This window comes from Salvia hispanica, chromosome 5, assembly GCF_023119035.1.
Source record: "Salvia hispanica cultivar TCC Black 2014 chromosome 5, UniMelb_Shisp_WGS_1.0, whole genome shotgun sequence".
NCBI classification, from domain to species: domain Eukaryota; kingdom Viridiplantae; phylum Streptophyta; class Magnoliopsida; order Lamiales; family Lamiaceae; genus Salvia; species Salvia hispanica.
In genome coordinates, this window is record NC_062969.1 from 4,075,295 (window position 1) to 4,098,449 (window position 23,155).

Here is a 23,155-nt window from a genome sequence, read left to right on the forward strand (position 1 = left end):
CGCCTTCTACTATTTGTGGAGCTAATTCAAGTTAATTGATGGATGTGACTTCAAATAATTGATGCTTCATGTCTCTCTACACATTACATATATGTATTGTTTTTGTGTGTGTGGAGGTAACAGTTGTATTGTATAGTTGAGATGGCGTCAGCTCTTTTTCTCTTCCACTCAACTCCCATAGATTCCAACTGTCTCCCTTTTCACATCTTCAACCAACTATTTATGTTTCACTATATATACATTCCATAATCCACATCTAGTCGATACAATCTACCTACTTAATTAGCTAATGCTAATTCAATTAGTACTAGTATATCTTACTCTCGTTGTCTCATTTCATTCAATTAGCTTATGCTAATTAAATTACATTTTGTCTATTTCAAAATTTGGATGATCCAACCACTCACTTTTACATCACAACTACACACGTTTACAATACACTTTAATCGTTTATCCTACTTAAGGGAATCTATTTGCACAAACTAGTATTTTGGAGTACTAAATTGAGAGCCCTCACTGAAAATCAAGAAACAAAACTATATATGTGGAATGAAAAAGGAATGGAGAGAGAAATGAAAGTAAATAAATCTGAGGGGAAGTGGTGGAAAAGGAGAAGCAAAAGGAACTGGTCCACAAAGCCAATCACATGGCAACACCCACCTTCGATTTCCTCACTGCTTAGCATTCTTATGGTTGGTTGATTAGACAAACAACTTATCATGTGTTATATGCTCTTCCAACATCATTTATATTTCTATATTATTTTGTCTCATTTTTACTTCCACTATTTTTCTTATTTCAACATTGCCAACTATATATAATACTAGTAGTTAGTAGTATTTCAATTCCAATTCTTTTTTATATGGGTGTTTATGATACGCATTGAAAAGTTTAGATAATGTGGAGATGTGAAAATGATATTTCATGTGGCGAATGTGATAATGATATTTGATCTCTATACGAGGGAGATTAATGTGAGGGTGATTTATTGATTATGATTTTTATGTATGTGGTGCTTATGATTTAATTAAGTAGTTATATTTTAAAATTTCTTTAAACTTGAGAGTAATGTAGAATGTGAAATTTTTATCTGCATGTGGAGGGAATGTTCTTGTCCTAAGGATTTTTATTATATTTCTCATTCGATAAAAAAAATCTAACAAATAGAGAAATTCAAAAATTAGGAAATAAAATTTTTTTTATGGTAAAATTCTGTCAAACAACAAACAGAACTACAGAATTGGAAAGAATAAGCACGAGATTGCCCAATTTTCTGATCTAGGTTGGGCCCAGAGTTTAAGGTTTGATGGAATTACGACCAAGTAAGATTCGACCCCTTTTTATTATTATTTCTACACATATGTAAAGAATTACCCATATGTGATTATAAATGGTGTTTTTGATAGCAGAAATATACTAGTTTGGAAATGTTCTAAAATCATACTGATAAGCAAATCGATGAAGCTATTTTTTTATGGTTTAATTGGTCTGGGCAATTTGACAATTGATCAACCGAAACAATGTAGGAACTATGAAGTATATACGCACAATATTTAGTCCAATATTTTTCAGTTAGAGGCAGCTCATCAATATGAGATATGTTGAATCGCAAGAATTTTTTCAATTTGCTATGGCTATATTAATGTCATACCAAGCATTTGTTTGCGGACGAACCTGACCGACCCGATTTTAAAACACTGCTACTAGGGGTTGAGAAAAATATCGAAAGACTGATATGCCACGTCTCAAGAATGTAAAAAAAATTCCAAATTTCATTTTATTGTAATTTTTGATACCATAAGATATCATACCATAAGATTTCGATACACTCACATGTTTCTTTACTTTATTAAATCTATATATTATTTATGTTAATTATGTTTATGTCTCTTTCTTATGCAGACATTAAGTCATAAGATTCTCAAATTTTATTTCCTGCTTAGTTCACTTTATCGACTATCTACTTTGAAAATTAATATTAAATTAGTTTGTATTTATCTCAACTTAAATATTCGTTAGTTGTAATTAAACTAATTCTTAAATTTGGAGAATTCAAATTAAATTGATTTATTTATAGATTTGCTAGCAGGATGCAAGTTTCTTATATTTATCGGGACATTATTATATTATTTTTCAATTATTAATGTTGGAGTTTTATACTTTTATCATTTGGGTGTTATCTTTATATTTGAAAATGATATTTTCTTTATAATTTATATGAAACGATATTTCCGATATAAAACAGTATTTTGATTTATTGTTCCAAAATTTGGGGTACTATGCCATTTTTAGTATGCCAATTTTCAAATACTAATGTTATTTATTGGATAAAGTTTTGAATACATAGAGAGAACTATAATAATATAAAAATCAAATTAGAAACTTAAGGCCCAATTTTTTATTGATTTATTTTTCAATGAAATTTCATTCACATTTCATAATTCCATTTAAAGTCTATTTATTCATCATTTACATTTCAATTATACTATATAAATACATGGGTCACTATCTATAGTACATGAAAAATACGTAAATTTCTGTAAAAATTCTTCCAACACTGTTAATTATTAGACTTGAATTGTAGGTGTGTGTTTCATCATGAGTTGTCGTAGTCGTATATGGTGCTGTCAATGATGTATTATTGCTTCGATTAATTTTTTTTCGATTGGTAGCAATAAATACCGACATGGCTTTTATGAATGAATGAATAGCCATAGTTAATTTCTTTTAATTTTTCAAGGCTGGAATTTAGGTGTTACACTATTTATTTGTACAACACTTCAGAGACAGTTTCTATAAAATACTCATTTACAGCCTCATTTCATGATTGGGTTGTTGTGGTGAAAAATGATAATATTGGAGAATCTTGTTGTGATGCCAATTGAGCTTCGATTTAAAGTAAAAATATATCATTTGATGGATCTTGAGTCTAGCTAAAAACAAACCATTTCATTTAATATATGATATATATAGTTTGAAACTAATGATTGAATAAGAAAAAAATGGTAAATATTAGTTGTGTGAATATGTCAATTAAGGGAATTGGACCATCCATTTTTATTGCGTTGGATTCCTAGATTTTTCGGTCCATTAATTTTCAAGCACATGCATATTTTAAAACAAGTACTAGTATATATATATAACTAAGTCTATTCGCGCCAAAATATATTAATTATTTCAACCTTAACGCATTTATTAATCATCTTATTATGCGACTCCTTTTAATAGAATCTCTAGACTCTAGCTAGTTGTAAATGTTCAAATATAGATAATGGATCATCTTTGTCTAAACAATTTTGGTACTAGCTTATGAAATATTATGATAAAAGTAGTCCTATTTTTTCCAAATCATTGATCCTTTGTTTCACATTTCTTCAGCAAATCAAATTGTAAAATTTAATGCCTTTCTCATTTAAAAAGTAAAAGTAAATTACGTACATGTGCAAATTAATTCCGTCCAAATTTCGTTGATGATCTTCCAAATTACACAGAAATTACTTAAAGTAGAATTCGATCATATTTAATTATATCAATAGAAGATCAAATGTCAAGCAAAATAATTTGAGCATATATGCGTGTGTTCAACTTAAAAAAAACTTATAGTGGCCACATATCATTATAGTACATTTTGTATTTATATTAAATTAAAGAACTAAATATAGTTAATTTTCCTGCTGTAAACAAATTATACAAGTACATTTAATTTTTGGATAGAGAACGACAACCAAAAACTTCACTATACTAATTCCAGATATAGGTCATCAATTTAAATAATTTAAATCCAGATTTTCGCCTGAACGAAGCCCATAACCTAATAATTTCATTTAAATGGGGTTGCTTGTTTTTTACTTTTTAATTATACGTTCGACAAAGAGAAACTTTATATGTGGATACATTACATGCTGGGATTGATATAGCTAGGCAGCAAGATATATATAATATATTTATATAAATTTATTACAATGATGGAGCATAGTGGTGAGATGAACAAATTGCAAGTTGGCATTGCAGATAAAAAGTGTGATTGGATAATTTTTTTCGAAATTCGTAGGTTGAGTTTGTCTTTAAAAAAGTTGGGCGTGCGGAGTATGAATTTGAAATTAATTATCAATGATTAATTTAATTATTAGGATTGTTTGGATTAGTGTATTTAGTATCATGCATATTGGATTTGAATCTCATTAATTAGTTCCATTTGAAGCTACAGATTTTCGAAATCAGCGTTTTCCACTTAACGAATAATTCAATTGGCATGTATTAATTCACTCACTAAACATAAAGGGCATGCATACTTCTTCAAATCGAGTGCATATAAATGTGACACCTTAAGCTAATATCTAATATTCTAATATATAGTACGTTTTCATATAACTGTAATTGTATGCTCATACATATTTTTGATTTTTTACTAATCCTTTCACAAATTAAAGCCACGAGCAATTATCATAGGAAACACTTTTCTCAATATAATAAATGTATTTGTAAAAGATGGATCGTATGCAATATAACTTTCCCTAGAACTATTCCTACTTTTGGTTTATATCGCAGAGCAGGGAGACTCTTTAGATTTGGCTTCCCTAGAGTCGAAGATGGGCTTTGCGTATTGTGTAAAGAAGAACCAGAAACAAATGACCATATCATTTTTAATTGCAGATTTTCTAGTAGCATGTGGTATTTTGGATGCAATTGCTGGAATCTCACCTTTTGCATGCCCAAAGATCCAATATCTTGTTTTATTACATGGATGGACACACCGTTCAGGAGATTTGATAAGAAAATTTGAAGCTCTCTCTTCTCCGTGATCTCTTGGTCAATTTGGCGGCTCAGGTTTAAAGTAATCTTTGAAAAGATGAAACCAAATTGGGATGTAGAGAAAAAAATACTCCCTCAGTCCCCGAATACTTGACACAGTTTGCCATTTCGGTCCGTCCCCGAATACTTGACACAGTTCACTTTTTCCATTTTTGGTAGTGGACCCCATATTCCACTAACTCATTTCTACTCACATTTATTATAAAACTAATACTTTAAAAGTAGGACCCACATCCCACCAACTTTTTCAACACACTTTCCATTACATTTCTTAAAACCTGTGCCGGGTCAAACCGTGTCAAGTATTCGGAGACGGAGGGAGTACTTCTTTAGAGGCTTGGATATTATGGATTAAAGGATGGTGTCCAAATTTTCCTTACTCGCCCGAACAAGTATGCGAAGACCTACCTAAAATTAGAGGATGGTTGGGACACAAATGAAGTATACCTGGTGAGTTGTGGCTTTTCATCTTTGTTGTGGATGTTTGGCACTTGCTAGTAGTTTTTAGTTTGTCGGGTGTTCCTTTTGGGTTGGCTTTGTTTGCGGTGGTAGTAAGTTGTGCTTGGTTTGATGTTTTTGTGGTTTCTTTACTTTTGGAGAGCTTTAGTTTTTTTTTCAAGTTTTGCACTCCTTTGCTCACCAAGTTTTTGCTTACCATATTGAATGATTTGAGCCTTTTTTTTTATAAAAAAAAAAAAAAAAAACACCCCAATATAAATTCACACACGCCACAGTTATAATACCTCCAACAAACATAAAATATACAATACAAAATTATCATTTCATGGTCTTTTCTTGTCAAATTAAATCATAAATCCTAGATCTATTGATACCCAAAAAAGTTTCAACATATTCAAAAACAAAACAACCAAACATTCATCACAATACACATAATATGTAAAGATTATGTCATAACCAATAAAAATTACCTCACATATGCTTCAATTGACCAAAACCCAACAATTTCTTTGTATTTTTTGTAATATAAAGGGTTTAAAATGCAGAGGAGTTGAAACACGCCATTAAGATTTGTGTCTTCACTTTTAACATGCTACCAACATTGGCGTGTTTCTTGTTTGCAAAATATATAAGGTTATTTTTTAGATAATATACACATATTCGAATTTTGCTTCCCATTTACCTCTAAGAAAATTACATCGATATTGGGGTTCTCTTCCCCCTAAGCATGTCTTTCTTCTATAGTTCTAGTAATGTTAATTCTCGCCTCTTTGGAAAAACGAAAATTAGACTATAAATAAAAAATTACTACTAATAAAGTTAACATGAGAGCCGTGATTCACCTTTATTTCCGACGCACGTTGGGATTACATCAATCCTATTCCTTTTACAAGGATCCTTTTTTTCAACATCTCATTAAATTATATGTAGAAAAACTAAATTGACCATAATATCTTATTATTTTTAATATTGTATAGAACGACGAATAGAACGGCTGAATTGCTTTGCAGCGGCTATGGATCTTCCAAACGATCAGAGACGTTCTTCGCGATAGTCTGCCGAGAGAATACAAAGATATCGAATGTTCTTCTGACGTCAGGGACCATAACCCTAGCTTATATTTATAATAAATATAAACCCCTTTATTTTCTATTCGGTCCCTCATCAAATAGAAAATCCAATATGGTATCTACACTTATTTCCATAACAAAATAAATACACTTTAGCCCAAACTTTAATCTTTATTGGATCACTTTAATTGGGCAACTGAAAGATAGCCATACACATTAAATTAATCATGTGGAAGCCCAAAATTCTATCAATCTCCCACTTGGGCAACACATGACACCAAATAAATGTGTACAAACCGAATGAGCGCTCAAAAGTGCTATCACATAGTGTATTTCCGAACAATCTTAATATCAACCATATCGACATAGGACTAAAGGGGCAGTCACCATATTTTTTCATGATTAAACCCATCAGTAATCACATATGCAAATATAATCAACAACAGATCAATTATGGTATCATACATGCCTATTTCCAACTGGTCCTCCCAAATCCTTATTGAGATCAAACCAAAACCAAATAACATAAATAATGGACAAAAGAAACACAATACTTAATTTCTGTAGAGAATAACATGAGTTTTATAACTACATGTTCAAAACACAATATAGAGCAATAACCAAATTAACTACTCCCACTAAACGGATGTCCTCAAATGACAAAACACCCATATGGGCTACATGCCCATGAAAGACGTTAGGTGGTAGTCCCTTAGTAAGCGGATCTGCAATCATCAAATCCTTTCCAATATGTTTATATTTATAATAAATATAAACCCCTTTATTTTCTATTCGGTCCCCCATCAAATAGAAAATCCCATATGGTATCTACACTTATTTACATAACAAAATAAATACACTTTAGCCCAAACTTTAATCTTTATTGAATCACTCTAATTGGGCAACTGAAAGATAGTCATACACATTAAATTGACCATAATATCTTATTATTTTCAATATCTCATTTATATTAAAAGTATATCTAAATGACTTAATCAAATGTATTCTAATAAAAAACTAATCACATTGGTTAATTTAGTCTATGGAGATATATAATGTGTCGGCGTTTGTGCGAACCTTGAATAATGCAGTTGACGCAACACATTCAATTCCCCATCACCAGTTTCAGCTGTCATCTTCGTTTTTTCACACATCATTTTCATCAACCTTAATTGATCCAATCCTAAACTCACAACCATTTTCTTTAATAATATGGTTTTACTATACACGTGTACATATGCTACTTGAACAATTAAATACACTATACTATAAATTAACATTTTCGAAATTTCAAATCTATCGTTATTCCATTATTTATGTTAAAATAACAATACTCTGAACATTAATTTTACGGCAATTTTAATAATTTATGTTATTGATCTCAAATCCGATTGTAATTATTGACTCGATTTATACATAATAGTCCTAAATATGCTCACCTAAATAAGTCTTACAATTTGAATTTGATACCCAAATTAAATTAAGTAATACTACTATTTAACAAAATATTCGTTCGATAAAAAAGATGGAATATGAGAAGATATGTAAAACAAGATAAGAAATATGAGCTTTATGTCAAGATATGCAAAGACATGATTTTTTTCCGTTGTTGTTTGATTGAAAAAAATTATCTAAATTTGTATGGTACATTATATAACATGGTTTAAATTGACAAATTGGTGGGTTATATAAACATGGTTAAAGTTATAATTTTTGGTAAGATTGGGTAGGACCCTTGTCTTATATTGGGCTATGAGTTAAGCTTAACTATGTTATCAAACAATTAAAAATATCCATATATAATTCTCTATCTTGGTATGTATTACTAACTTATCAAACGCGCCCAGAAACAACGTCGTCTAAATAGTCATACAATTTGAATTTGATACCCAAATTGGATGTGTCGGCCCAATTATGTTTTTGTGCACACTTAAATACAACTAATAATAGTCCTGCTAACTAAACATGTTTATATTTCAGTCATATAAAAAATTCATTTGAGCTACTATCAACATTTTTTTCTGTGATATAAAAGTATTTGAAGGTGCAAAATATTTATAAAATGGAAGAGGTGACAGTCTTGCAGCCACACCATTAATTATAATAATTCCAAGTCACCCAAAAAGGTGTGTGCAAATAAAAAATGTAGCATGATTCAACCTATTTAAGATTTCCCCCACAATGTGTAATTATGATGTTAAATATCCATCAATTTTTGTTATATTATATATGCCGACCGATTTTGAATATTGCATATTCTTGTATGCACTAATTGTTTCCTTGAAATATAGAGATTCGAACGATAAACTAAATTAAAACTAGAAATTGGACAAAATAAAAACATTTTATGATTAGCTATACTCTTTATATGTATAATTACCTTATGAAGAATCTAATCGAGTTTTATCCTCTTTTTTCTCAATATTTTTCTTTTATTTCGTTTATTAAGAATTATTAATTTCATTTTGAAAAGTGTTTTTAATTGAATGAAATATTAATAAATACTATAAGCGCTTGCATTTATAAATCGCTATCGATCGGCAATCAGCACTCAGCAGTCACAAATCAGCTAATTATATCAAGTTTTTAACCACCAGTTTTTTTAATGGGTAATGTAAAGATGATAAACTATTACTACAAAATGAGGACAGCAAATTAATTTCTCATGAAACATTAATAATTTAATCAGCTTTTTCTCTAAAAGATCAAATTTGAAATACTTTTTATTCCTCGATAAAGAATCAAATTAATGTTTTTTGAATTGAGAGGTTTTTTTACATGGAGCGCTCAATTTGTTAGTGCACCAGTTGCTTCATCATCACCAAATTAGTAATTTATACATGCAATTCTTGAATAAAATTAATTGTAGCAGATATTGATTACATTACATGCATGCCATAATATATTTTTTAAATAAGCTACCAGAAAAACAAAACATGAACATATTGCTAATTATATCTAAAAATTATTCAATTATCTCCTGCAAACCTGCATTGAATTCCTGTCCCAGAGATAAATAATTTCCCAGAAAATCTTTTTCTGCATTCACCCAACTTCTCCATAATGTTTTCATAAAAAATCAATGTTCTCTGCAGTGTCACAAATATACAATAATATAGGATAATTTAAAAATTGAAGTACATCATTTTGCTTCCCAAAAAGATTGGTGTGCCAGCATCACAATAAAATTAAAAGTGGTTGATATAGCAAGCAAAGAATGTTTAGTTTATAGATAACATTGATTAAGGGTAATTAATTAACAAGTGCCCAAAAAGCAAATTCCAGCAGGAATCCCGAAGTAGGCTCAAAGGTGCAGAGCAAAGGCAAAGAGCCAAAGGCAAAATGAAATGATTACATGAATTAGGTCTCTCATTTAAATCATTTTCTTTTTGCTAAGTCTCTCTCAATTTTTTTGACTTGAGATTGGGTCCCATTTTGGACACCATTGTCTTTACGGATTGAATGATAAAAAGAGCACCTCACGTGGACTCTGAACCAAAGCTTCTGTCCAACCACAATAATATAAAAAACATATAGTAGTAAATATTTTCAAGAAATTAATTTATCCTATTTAATTTTGGACATAAAGTACTAGTAAATGTCTATAAATCAAGTTTTAAGTGTACTGGTTGATCTATTGAATGGTGTAAGAATATCATTCATTGTTAGAGATTTGAGTTGGCCAGAGATAAAAGATGAAAGAGAAATGGATATAATATAATCCCATTTAACTACCATAATTATCACCAAACCCCCCCAAAAAAGGAAGAATGAATAAATAGATAAAAATTAAGAATGATCGCAGAATATCGTTATGAACAAAGGGTTTTTTTGTCAAAAAGACAAGCCCTAACAAAAGCAAGTATTTTCTTTTTCCCATTTGCAATTTAGTTTTCTTTTTTTGCTTTCTTTTTCTTGCTTTTTAAAGCTCACCCCATATAATTCCCACTCATTATCTTTGTTGCTTAAAGCTTGTCCTCCTCTCTTATCCCCTCTCTCTCTCTCTTCCATTGTTGAAGCAAGAAGCACTTAGAATGTGAGAGGAATTACAGGCCACCATCCCAAAAGAGAGAAGAAAATAGAATCAAGCATTCCCCTCTTTTTTATTTCATTTTCTCCTTATATCACACACATACACACACAAGCATTAAATTAAATCAACCTCTACTCCTCCATATATATACACTCCTTTTTTTTTGAAAAAAAGAAAGGCTTTTAATTTTAAGAAGTGGGGTTATACTTATAGTATCACAAAAAATCCCATTTCTTATTACTACTATATCTAAATGTGATCATGGAAGGAGGTGATGATCATCTCCACCACCACCACCACCACCACAACAACAACCGCCCTAATTTCCCCTTCCAATTACTAGAAAAGAAAGAAGATGAATCCATCTCCGCCTCCGACTCCGCCCCACCCTCAAACCCTAATCGCTCCGCCTCCGCCTCTCTCCAAATGGTCACCGCCACGGAGGCATCCAAAAAGCCGCCTCCGAAGCGCACATCCACAAAAGACCGGCACACGAAGGTGGACGGGCGGGGGCGTCGCATCCGCATGCCGGCCCTGTGCGCGGCTAGGGTTTTCCAGCTGACGCGCGAGCTGGGACACAAATCGGACGGAGAGACCATCGAGTGGCTCCTCCAGCAGGCGGAGCCGGCCGTGATCGCGGCCACGGGGACGGGCACCATCCCTGCGAACTTCACCTCGCTCAACATATCCCTCCGCAGCTCCGGGTCGAGCATGTCGGTGCCGTCGCAGCTGAGATCCACCTACTTCAGCCCCAGCTACGCCATGTCGCAGCGCCGGGGGCTCTTCCCCCTCTCCTCCGACGCCTCCCCCGGCGCCACGCTCCTCAATTTTCAGGCGGCGGCGGCGAACCTAAACCCTAGCTTGATGCAGGCGAAGCAGGAAGCGCGGGAAAATTCGATTGATTTGACGGAGCTGGACGACGGCATGGGGCGGAAGAGGAGGGCGGAGCAGGAGATTCACCCGCAGCAGCACCAGATGGGGAGCTACCTGCTGCAATCGAGCACCGGAGCGATGCCGGCCAGCCACGCCTCGATTCCGGCCAATTTCTGGATGGTGGCGAATTCGAATAACAATCAGGTCATCGGAGGCGATCCGATTTGGACGTTTCCGAGCATCAATAATAGCAACGCCGCCGCCGCTTTGTATAGAGGGAGCGTCTCCAGCGGCTTGCATTTCATGAACTTTCCGGCGCCGGTGGCGCTGCTGCCGAGCCAGCAATTAGGCGGCGGCGGTGGCGGAGGGAATGGGATGGGGGAGGGGCAATTAGGTATGCTGGCGGGGTTGAATCAGTACCGGGGAGGAGGAGGAGGAGGTGGAGGAATGTCGGATTCGCAGGCGAGTGGGTCCCACGGGGGCGATGATCGGCACGAAGACACCAGCCACCACTCGTGAGGAGGGGTGTTTTGTGTAGTTTGGATGTGTAAAACACACAAGTGAGGTTTGATTAATTTATTACTCTCTTCAAAAATTCATCAACTCTTTTTTTTTTTTTTGGGTTTGTTTTTTTTTTCAATTTTTTTCAAGTGGTGTGTGATAAATATAGATGATTTTTAGGGTTTGGGGAAGGACATGTTTTTAACAGTTGGGATTATTGAGCTGATTTTGTGAAGTAGTCACAATTTGATTTTTGCTCCTTTTCTTTCCTTCCTGTCGACACAATATTTCATCACTATATATGGTTAATTTGATGATCTTTAAAGATCATCAAATTACAATGAGATAAATGTAATTGTATGATTTGATTATTTGCATGTTACCTCTACATACGTATATTTATTCTCTTAAGTGCAAAATAGAGTCTCCCACACCCTACACATTTTCATTCTATATCATCAATTGTGAGCAATGGAAGAATTAAATTTCTTGAATAAACTCATAACTTTCCTATAAGTGGTGAAGAATTAGATCTCACTAGTGATTCCCAAATATACTTAATTATAACTTTATTAAATTTCACTAGCTACATCCAAGTACTTTATTTCTTGTATCAATTGTGGTAGGTTTGCTTCACAAAAACAAGCTAAATGCATGTTCAATATGTACTTTTGATATTTAATTCTAGCATCTAACGATCCATCCTACTTTATATAACAAGGGTAAAGGTCAAAGTTTGACCTTGTAGTAAAATTTCTAATATTTCCCACGTTATATAGTATGGGTCTATCTTTACCACCATATGTAATTTCTATTTACTCTATCTACTAGTGCATACAATATGTAAATCGAGATCGAAACAGTTGCAGAAAATAGTTGTGTACTAGTTTGGGGGAAATGAAACAGTGACATTAGCATAGGAAACCTATCACAAAGTGATGAAATCTCAGTCTCCTTTTTTTAATATTTTCTTACCATGATTTATTTTTATTTTTGACTGCAGTCTATGATTAAAAGAAATTTCTTTTTCATATTTTAAAGTGTTGAGGAGTGATGGGCCAGGGTAATTGGGCTGCGTGGGGGCCCATACCTTATCAGCTTCCAGGTGTTGGCTCAGGTGGTGGGTCCCACATGCTGGAAAATTTGCCAAATTAAAATATCTATTCTTTTCTTTTATAATTTCGTTATAATAATAATGGAAGAAAAAGAGGAGGCATAGCTGGCGCCAAGGAGATCGGTGGTGGGTTTTAGTTTGGCCCACTAAGTCTGGCCCACTTGGGTTTGATCTAGACCATTGATTTTCTCATGGGCCCATGACAATTAGCTCTATTGAAAGAGTAGTCTAAGTTATCCAAAATGTGTATAGATAGATGTTTAGGGTTTCTTTAACTTAATTTGCCACATTTATATCACATGATCGGGGCGGAACGCTCGCAACGTGTCCCGTTCTCGACTCGTCTCGTCCCAAGGGTCCGCAATTAGATTCAGTAATAAGTCACTCTCACTACACATTTTTGGGTAGTTAGGAGGAGAGTATTGAAATGGCAAGTTCAAAATTAAACATGCTTTGGCGTCTAGCTTTATAAATTTTCAAAATATGCACATAGCCTATACAATATACATACAAGTCAAACAATAACATCGAATACTACTTTAATTGAGCAAAATAATAGCCGTCCATTTCAAGAATGAGAAAAAAACAGAAACATAGATGCAAAAGAAAAGTCATAAATGGACCACCATAATAGTTAAGTTAACTCAAACTAGCTTCACGTACGTTTTCTTTGTAACATGTCACACCCAAGCCTAGCTAGCTTCGACTTATCTATTTCTACTTTTATGTAAATCAATCATCCTTGTCGTAAATCTAACTATATTCCAACACTAAAGTGCAACCATTTGCTGGCATTTCCAAGACCTCACTGTTGGATATTAAATACATGGTCTCCTTCCAATTCATGACTCCTCTATTTTCAATTTCATCTCATTTTTTTTAATATACTACTACAAATTTGGTAACTCATCATTATTATCACATTAGTCGTCTACAAAGGTTTGCAGGATACATGTGATGATGCTTGCTAAGTAAGGTAGTTTTTCGACAAAATTGTCTAACGTGTGATGACATGTCACGAACACCTCACCATCCCCCCTAGATTGTAACATTTATGCAAATACATGAATTCAAAAAAAATTTGTGATTCGCCTATTACACGAAGATCTGAGTGTGTGATTGTGTGACCGTTCAAATTAAACGGTTACAATAATATTCTTATTCAACACACAAACTTATACTCAAATCAAAATCAAGAAGAATGTTGTATTTCATATTTATAAAGTGATTACTTTTCTTCATTAGCTATACATAGCAAATAAGCGATATATTTCTTCTTCTTTATATAATCCCATAAAGTATGAACCTAATACATCGACATAAAAAGAAGTCCTCCTCTAGTTTGTTTTATTCCAAACAAGATATAAAAAAAAATCCATAATCAAGTGGTGCAACATCCAAGAAAAGCAGTTGGGCATTTCCATGCAACTTGGCTTTGGGATCCATTAAACACCATCTATTTCACCAGCCTTTTTATTGTGCGATTTTTAATTGGGATTGATGTTTGGTGTCATAACATCATAATATATTGACATACAATATGTCATATTGCCGTACTAAAATGTCACATGGGGCTGGGACCAATTTTTGTACAACTAATTAGGTCCCATTACTTGAGATCTTGTAACCTCAAAATTAGTATTTATGTGATTTTTTGTCTTCTCTTAGGAAACTAACCCTTATTAACTAGTCTACGTCGAATATTTTTGGGGCCTAATTGAAACGTCTTAAGTCGTTAGCATGTACAATATTTTTTTTGCTAAATTTGGCTTTCTAAAACGTCCACTAATCCCACTTCATCTTCCTAATGATTTTCCATTAGTTGGCGTTTATTTGATTCACTTCTATTGGTCCACATATGATTGTGTTTGTGGGTCTTGTTCTATAATGACATAAATCTTCAGGAATAAACTTAGGGTCGTGATTGATCATTTGATAGTTTTGTTTAGTTTGGAAATTGTACTTTGCTTGTTATTAAGAAATGTATACATCATAATACACTATGATGATCCACTAATCTATACCTATATAAAAACCTTTACTTAAATATTTAATTAGCCTAATTATGCATTTAATTTAAGAATAGTGTTCTGTGAATGAAATTAGGATAGTTTAGTAAATTATTACAAAAATTGGAATAGTATTCTGTGAATAAAAATGGATTGACTCGAAGTACTACCATAGGCCAAAATTATTATTCGAACATTTACCTAAAGGAACTTTTCTGTGTGAAACATTTTCACGAAGACTTAGCTAGAAAATATGATTGTCCCATGCATTTTGGGACTGTCACGCGATATCATGTTAGTATGTTACTATATTTAATATCAATAAATAAACTATTGTAATATAAAAACGGGTATCAAAATAATTATATTACATTGTCCAACCATATTCTACTCCCTATAATATAGCTAAAAGAAATGAGTGTTAAATTGTAATTTGTATAGTGCAGAATATGTTCCACTTCTATCAAATCAAGTTTTAGAAATGTCATTTTGCCAGACAGGAAAATGCGAAATTATGAGTATGTCAGTATTAATTTATTTATTATTTTGTGAAACATTACAAAGTTAATTCGAGAAGCCAACTATGCATAGAGCATCATAATCAATAATTTGTAACATTAACTTAAAGAGTGGTCGAAATTTTCAAAATTAATGGGACCATTTATTGGCCTTTGCCCCCATTGCATGGTCCCTTATGTCTACTCCTCCACGTTCATACCCTCAAATATTAATACCTTATAGTAGTATTTAGTTCAAAAATTGGTTTTAACTAATCCAAATGGATAAAAGATGGTTATTTTAATAAAACAAATAAGCCATATATAAACGAGGGGAAGAATCATCAAGAACAACTTCAGTCTGGGAGACTAGAACACAAAAGGTGTTATTGATTCTTTTCAAATGCAACACTAATATGAAGATGTAACTAAAAAAACTTGATAATCCAATCAAACACAGACTCGGAATAATCAAAACAACATCAGAGAGCATAGAAGTTTGCTGTAATTTTTATTAGACTAACTTTATGGTACGACTAGTTTCAGCATACAAGTTACAAGAAACCGAAAAATGGCAGAAGAAACCTTCTTTAACAGCAACTGTTTAAAAATTGCATATAACTACAGAAGCAGATATTTCGTGACCTGTCTTCTGAAGTTCATGCTCGTTGCTCAACATAAGAACCAGAGAGTCCAGAAGTTCCGAGGACTGTAACCTGCAATTTCATGAAAAGGAAAGCAAAGATAAATTCACGTTTTTAAGCAGTGACAAGGTTTCCGATTGTGAGATCAGTAATAATATTTGCAGGAAACAAATATTTTGTGCCAGAAACTCAATCCTTAACCTCGAGCTAATTGACAAGAATGGTGGAAGCTAAAATTCCTACAAGTGGGTGTGGCTAGCTCCCGATTTAAGATTTACCTAATCATTCAGGCTTACAAATTGTTTTACGTCCCAAAGATAAGAAGCATATGGGTGCATATCTCTGCTGGAGGACAATCATCAAAATGATATCATACCTATGTGATAGTAATTGAATGTACGCTCCACTATCATCAGCAACAAGTTTTTACGTTTTCCCCTTTATATTCAAAAGTAATTTGGTTGTTTTCAACTTTACAAGGCTCATCAAAAACCCTAAGTGATGAAATGTTAATTGGACGCATTACGAAAAAACTCAAGTTTTTGCATCAATAATTATGAAAGAGGAATTATACCTTTGCCCAGTCAGCTTCAAGGCCACCACACCTCATTTTCAAGTATATCATCTTTGATCCCAACTCTGTCTCGACTTTCTTCTTCAAATAGGTTTCTTTTGGCTCAAATGCAGCCAAATAGTCATTGTATCTGCTGAAGAGTGTCTTAATTGCCTTCTGATAGTCTTCTGGCAGTGGTCTCACGTTCTGCCAAAACCCGATTATCAGACACAACCAGGAAACATACTACAGAATCAAAACCATCATAATTCATATTACCTCGCCACTAAGTCCAATGGCATCATCTAATTCCATTTTCAAAGACATGACAATCCCCGTAAATTCCTCAACAGCCTCTGCTGCTCGGAAAACATCTTTCAGGGCATCTTGGGCAGATTTGTCTTCAGTGCTCTTGGATAATGCCTTCTTCACGTCATGGACGACTGCTGGTGAGAGGTCATCCCAGTTTGTAGCCATCAAGTCTTTGAAGGCACGTTTAATCTGCGGGTCCTCAATCGCAGGGAAATTGGAAATATCGTGACTGAAAGAGCGAATACCGCATAGGTGTTGTGCAAAAGGATGCTGGAAATCTATAGGTGAGAAATACCAAAAGTACATAAGTGGCATGCACCAAAAAAAGAATCTGTTAATCTAGGTGAAGATAGCCATAGAAACAGCTTATGAAACATATCATAAAAGGAATAGTCAAGAAAACGTATCATAACAGGCTCTGATTAAACAGTATGTATTACAATAATGACATATGAATCAATTTTTCCTGCGCATAATTTCTATTAGAGAGAGATGCAAGTAGGCCATAGTATGATCGGTGTCCACCTGAAAATTATCCTGATTTCACCACCCTAGACCATGTTCTGTAAAACTATACCCATGTGCATCATGTCCACTGATAAGTATAAATAGAAGATATTCATCCCTAATAACAGTGGAGTAAATGTTGCAGATTGAAAACAGAAGCAAAAAATAACAAGTTCTAGGGAACTGAGCATGGGAATGGAAACACTTCCTTCGCCTTCTTCCTTAGAGTGTCGAGATAAATCATTGATTAAAAACACATACAAAAATCAGCTCATAAAGGTTTCAGTTCACATACAGATTTTGGAACATAATGAAGAAAGTTCCTAGTACTATTTCTTTTTGCTTCTTACAAAACTCAAGAGCAATATGAGTAGAAAATTAACAATTTCGTTAATTTCATCCTTCATTAACGATAAAACTGATTATGCACTTAAAAAATGAGAAGGAATCCGATTATAGCTAAACTAAGCCCATCTCTTTTAGATTAAAAAATCCAGAAAACCCTATTGCGCCTGTTACTGGAAACATAGCAATCGCAAAACGATATCTCATTATATTCCACACCAAAAAAACGCTGAAATTTACTAAAAGCAACACAGAAATGAAAAACAACAGATTACCAAGAGAATTGCCATATCCATCGCCCATATCGAGATAGAACAATAACAGGCCTCAATTTCAACACAGATAATCCAAAACAAAAAAACAAATAAAAAGATAATTACTTTGATTCGGAGAAGAAGCGGGGACTGACGGAGACGAGAAGTGGAGGTGGCGGATTTTTTGGTTAGCGGCGGCGGAGGATGAAAACACTTGAGATCTGCGCACGATTAACCGGCTCAACGATCTCATCAACATCATTTTCTCCATCTCTTTCCTCAATTGAACCTCAATGCTCGGCTTGATGGTCGAATTTATCAATTTAAGATGTTTGGAGTCGATTGATTCCCCTCAATATTAAATAATTTTACTAATGCGAATATTGCAATTTTCCACTAACATTTTAACCCTCCAAAATATAAATATTTCATCTATTACTATTTCGTTTGTATCCTGTATATTTTATTCAAACTTTACTAGCAATTCATCATTCAAAATTATCACCTACACTACTCAATTTGTACGAGAGTTTACAATTTTTTCTGACCAATGTCACAAATAAAGGTCAAAATACAAAAGGTTAAATACCTTCAATACTATCATCGAGAAATTGATTCAGATGTTTCATACAATTTGGATATCAAATCGGTCAGAGGGGTGATAACTCACTAGGGATGGAAATCGTGAGATATCACCCCTACCAAACATGGACTTAGGATATCAAATCGGTCAAAGATGAAAGTTCATTAATAAGAAACCAGAATTCCAGAAATTGTCATAAATTGTAGAACAAAATGCCACACAAATTTCCAACAAAAGTTACAATGCTTTCCAAATTCAGCAGATTTACTGAACTAGAATGATGCAATTAAGAGAATTGGCATCCTTTCTTCCATGTCACCTCCTTTTAAACTACTCTGAGTTAGTTTTCACGCTATCATCGGATAACCCAGTTTGCTCTGCATTCATCAACTCAGACACTATTTCTTGCGCCTCTGCAAGTGCGTCCTTGTTCTCGTCTGCAGCATATAGAATCTTCCTTATTGCTACAACCATCTGCAACATGCATATACCAATGAGTTAGGTATTGGTTTAGAAAAGAGAACAAGGATAGATGACATCATGGTAACTACGTTGTTACACAAACTTTTTAAGCTTCTCGACTCAAATGTGCATCACACAGTCACAATGACGGTAGTTGACAGGTAGAAGAGTGTTTGTGATTATGAGGTCGTCGTGTTAACTTAACATATACAGCACAAGCTGAGAGTTCAGAAAGAACTACTGGGTTTGTGTCGTGTGACAATTATAGTACACTAGTACCAGGAAATGTGATTGTGCTAAGGACTGCTTACCGGAAGATTTTCTAACTCAGGAGCCTGACAAAGCACTTCCACATCACGTAATTTGGCAAAGTAGAAGTCTCTTTCCTTTTCCAAGAGATCGACTGAAACTTTGAGATCAGTTATCTGAAATTACATAACATCATCAAACAAAGCAAAACATCAACGTTTAAAGAAAGCAATGATAAAAAACTGGATTTACAAGGTCGTTTGTCAAACATAAATAGCAGAAAAGTTGCAAAGGGATGGCCAAGAAAAATAATACAACTACAGATTATTTGAGTACACAAAAGTAATGGTAGATCATTGTACAGAGCAAGCATATCTATCTCCAGAACATGAGACTGGCAGGAAAATGTCACGTAAAGATGTTTTCTATTGATACACAAGCTGAAATTGATAAGGCCAATAGCAACATTTTAGAAAATAGTGTACGAAAAAAAGTCCACTGGTATTACCTCCTTGGTCATTGATTGGACCTTGGACGAGGTATCATTGGCCCCTGGCTTCATATGCTTCGCGCCAGTGCCTGAAGGTCAGAATTTGTTGAGCATGAAAGCTTAAGTTACAAAGAAAATGGGAAAAAGAACAGGCAGAGTTATTACTTGTACTACTTCTAAGAGCCACTTGATCTGCATCGTATGAGCTGGAGTTCACAGAGTTGTTTGTTTGTAATGACTTAGAGTTCTTCAGGGGACCCCTGACACTTCTATTACCACCTTTAGTTCTGCGCTCTACAGGATTGTAATTCCTGGAAACTCAAGAAAAAGAATGTGTGATTCATTGACTAATTTCAGTTAGGTGGAATCTAAAATCAGCAGTTAAAGGAGGTGGTTACTCATTCATTAGGCCCCCGTTTACAGAATCACAATAGCGTTTCAGCCATTGCAGGAACTCCAAGTTGTCCAATGTTCTCGCTTTGACGAGTCTGTTGACCTCAATATGCTGCAACAATTAAAAAGTGAAATAAGAAAAGTAATGTGATTTTCATGTAGAGTATGCTGGAATTGTGGTAGGGCAAAAATATATGTCAAAGACTTTACACTCCAATAAAACATGGCAAGAAAGGTTAAATGAAGCTTATTAATGATTGGAATGTGTGTTGGGATATGTGTTCTCAATCTCATAGTAGTAATTCTACTTAGATGGAAAACAAAATTAAACAGAATAGGTGCACCACGCAAAGGAGTACCTTATCAATTTTGAGTTTTGTAAAAACATCCTGAAGCACTTTGTAATTCTGGATGAAATCATATTCAGTCTTACCATCAAAATTCACCTACAATTGAATGATGTCAGAAATGCCTCGACATTGTGGGACGTGAGCAAAAACAGGAGAAAGTGGGACAATGAAGTCATCACCTTGTGCATAGGAACAATTCCTGGGTGAGTCATGTCCATCATCTGACATTGCACAGCCCCAGATGCAGCCTGTATGGGGATACACATATAGTGAGAATATAACACAATATCAACCAAGCGTAACGCTTCAGTCAAAGAAAAAGGACATATAGCATTCACATATAATCTTACACAAGATGATAGAAAAAGGCGGTGTTAATATATATTTGTGTTCCTATATACATATTTCTACATGTACAGATAATAGATATACATTATCCAAATTAGTACTACTACATAAAAAAGAGGAGTTATTCTTCCTTCTTTTCAGTTAATTCTGTAAAATATGCTTTAAATGAGCTTCATTACAAACGTCAGTGATAGCATCCTAGCCACTGATAGGAAGATTTATCAAAGTTTCTGCTGCTAACAGGCTCTCCTCTACAAAATGTACAGGGAGAACATCTAATGGTAGGTTGATATATACTGTATGCAATACTGATTGTTCGGTCCACTAACAGCCATACTCTGATAATTGTGGTAAATGCAGGATACTAGTTTCCAGTATCCAAATACTAAATCATCTGTATTTCATATGCCTACAAATTTGCAGTTAATTTGTGTCATGCACTTAAAAGTGAACTAGCGACACATTTTCAAAAGCAGTTGAAGTTTATTGATTTAGTACGTAAACATCTAGAAAGATCAATTGTAAAACAAAAATCATCTTTGGATATCACAGTTAGAGATAGATTAAAACAAAGAATAATACTACCAATCAAACATATGTTGCCAATCTGCAATGAGATATATGTTGGCTTTTACCATAATGCATAAACAAAACACTCATAATTAAAGCACCATTCACAATTTGTTTGGTACAGTGTGTCACATGCTTCATCAGTGTAAATCCAGATAGCAGTCCTCGCAAAATGAAGTGGCAAGAGAGTACCACAGTCTATACAGAAGGTTAGCTATTAGATTTTGTGCACAACTAAATGTCTCTGAATCGAAAGTATTGCCTCAATAAGTGGCTGATCAGAATGATGTCTAGTATTTCACGACATCTAGTTCAACCTGCAAATACTTCCTAACATTTACATGATATGATGAAAATATAGAGCTTGATTAAAAGCATGAAAGAAGCTTGGTTAGTGCAGATAATCTATGTAACTTGGACCTACACACACAGCTACTTCTTTGTTTGACTATGCATTTTCAAATAGAATGAAATCCTCAAAAAGTTCTACAGTATATTTCTCAATCATATTTTCAACCAACAGCTTCAGCAACACCCTCCAAAACAATACATTAACAAAATGGTAAAATTATCACAAGAAATTCGACTAAATCTACATATTTCCGTCACCTAATTTATGAATTAAACCAAATTATTTCAGAATTGGACACAAGGCGAAATCTCGACTGCAATAATTTCTACCAACCCACTGTAAACAAACAATATCAGCCAGCACACGCCTAATCAAATGGAGAATTACATAGGAGCATAGAAATTGCTTTACAAAAAAGTTAGCGAAAAAAGCAAATCTCAAAATAGGTTTTCTTCACACATTGCGAATATATTTCAATTTACCTCTTCAATACGAGTTAGATTGAGCTGAAGTCTGTCATTGATCCAGCCAAGGATCTCATTTCTCCCAACGAAGTATGCACTATCCATAATCCCTATAGTTGCTGCCATTTTTTCTAGTTGAAAAGGGAATAGAAGTATGAGAAAGCAAAGGAACAACCCCTCTCGAAATTCTCCAAAGCTAATTCCAGATTTCTACATGCAAATGCAGGTCTCCACTATATGATTTGGTTACAAGTGACCTCGTTTGGAGAGAGAACAGGAAGAGAGAGAGCTTATTTAAGCCATGGTATCTTTCTAATTCAAATTAAGAAATATGATTCCAGTGAAGAAATCTTGGTTTGAAATTTTAAAAAACACGTGACTGACTAGGATTTGTTGCTATTTTCTCTCAAATTAAGATACGTCCGTTGTATTTTTAATTCAAATTCATTGACGACTATTGAATTGTATACATAAATTATTTTCTATAATTGGAATATCAAAAAAATTGTGGATAAAGGATTGAGTTATCTGGGCTCTATCTATGAACCGATTTGCATCCAAACTTAAATTTTTCAAGTTTGGTTTTGAGGTATCGTGTAATTTTTAAAATCATATTTAATACTTCAAGATAAATCAAAGTTTAATTAACCAACAATTCATCAAATCATTTTTTTCTAAATTACACGTTTCAGTATGATAATCCATCTTCTTTTAATTAGTGGAGTATTTTTTAGTTTGAGTTTTACTTTTACTTGGTCAGCCATGAGTTTCATGATGTGAATAGTAGATAGTATATGAGCTTCGTCATTGTCTAGCATTGTTTGTTCTATTTTATGTAGTATTTAGTTACAATAAAAAAATTATTGATATTTTTAATTTTCCTTAACATAAACGGAATAAATACCCTAAAC

The 23,155-nt window shown here is 33.7% G+C and overlaps 3 protein-coding genes across 3 annotated transcripts; 1 reads left to right on the top strand and 2 right to left on the bottom strand.

Moving 5' to 3' along the window:
- Positions 1 to 10,294: 10,294 nt before the first annotated feature.
- LOC125186359 (transcription factor TCP14-like) lies at positions 10,295 to 12,119 on the top strand. The gene has a single exon (XM_048082710.1). The coding sequence runs from the start codon at positions 10,636 to 10,638 to the stop codon at positions 11,764 to 11,766; it is 1,131 nt and encodes a 376-aa protein (XP_047938667.1). The 5' UTR covers positions 10,295 to 10,635; the 3' UTR covers positions 11,767 to 12,119.
- A 3,736-nt stretch (positions 12,120 to 15,855) lies between these two features.
- LOC125189013 (succinate dehydrogenase subunit 5, mitochondrial-like) lies at positions 15,856 to 18,346 on the bottom strand. The gene is made up of 4 exons (XM_048086177.1): positions 18,110 to 18,346; positions 16,845 to 17,155; positions 16,587 to 16,772; positions 15,856 to 16,084 (listed from the first exon to the last, which is right to left on the bottom strand). The coding sequence occupies exons 1-4, from the start codon at positions 18,252 to 18,254 to the stop codon at positions 16,028 to 16,030; spliced, it is 699 nt and encodes a 232-aa protein (XP_047942134.1). The 5' UTR covers positions 18,255 to 18,346; the 3' UTR covers positions 15,856 to 16,027.
- A 363-nt stretch (positions 18,347 to 18,709) lies between these two features.
- On the bottom strand, positions 18,710 to 22,571 carry LOC125189012 (microtubule-associated protein RP/EB family member 1A-like). Its single transcript, XM_048086176.1, has 8 exons — positions 22,263 to 22,571; positions 20,690 to 20,758; positions 20,520 to 20,606; positions 20,166 to 20,272; positions 19,933 to 20,078; positions 19,786 to 19,856; positions 19,340 to 19,453; positions 18,710 to 19,040 (listed from the first exon to the last, which is right to left on the bottom strand). Exons 1-8 carry the CDS (start codon positions 22,368 to 22,370, stop codon positions 18,897 to 18,899), a joined length of 846 nt encoding a protein of 281 aa, XP_047942133.1. The 5' UTR covers positions 22,371 to 22,571; the 3' UTR covers positions 18,710 to 18,896.
- Between the last annotated feature and the right edge of the window lie 584 nt (positions 22,572 to 23,155).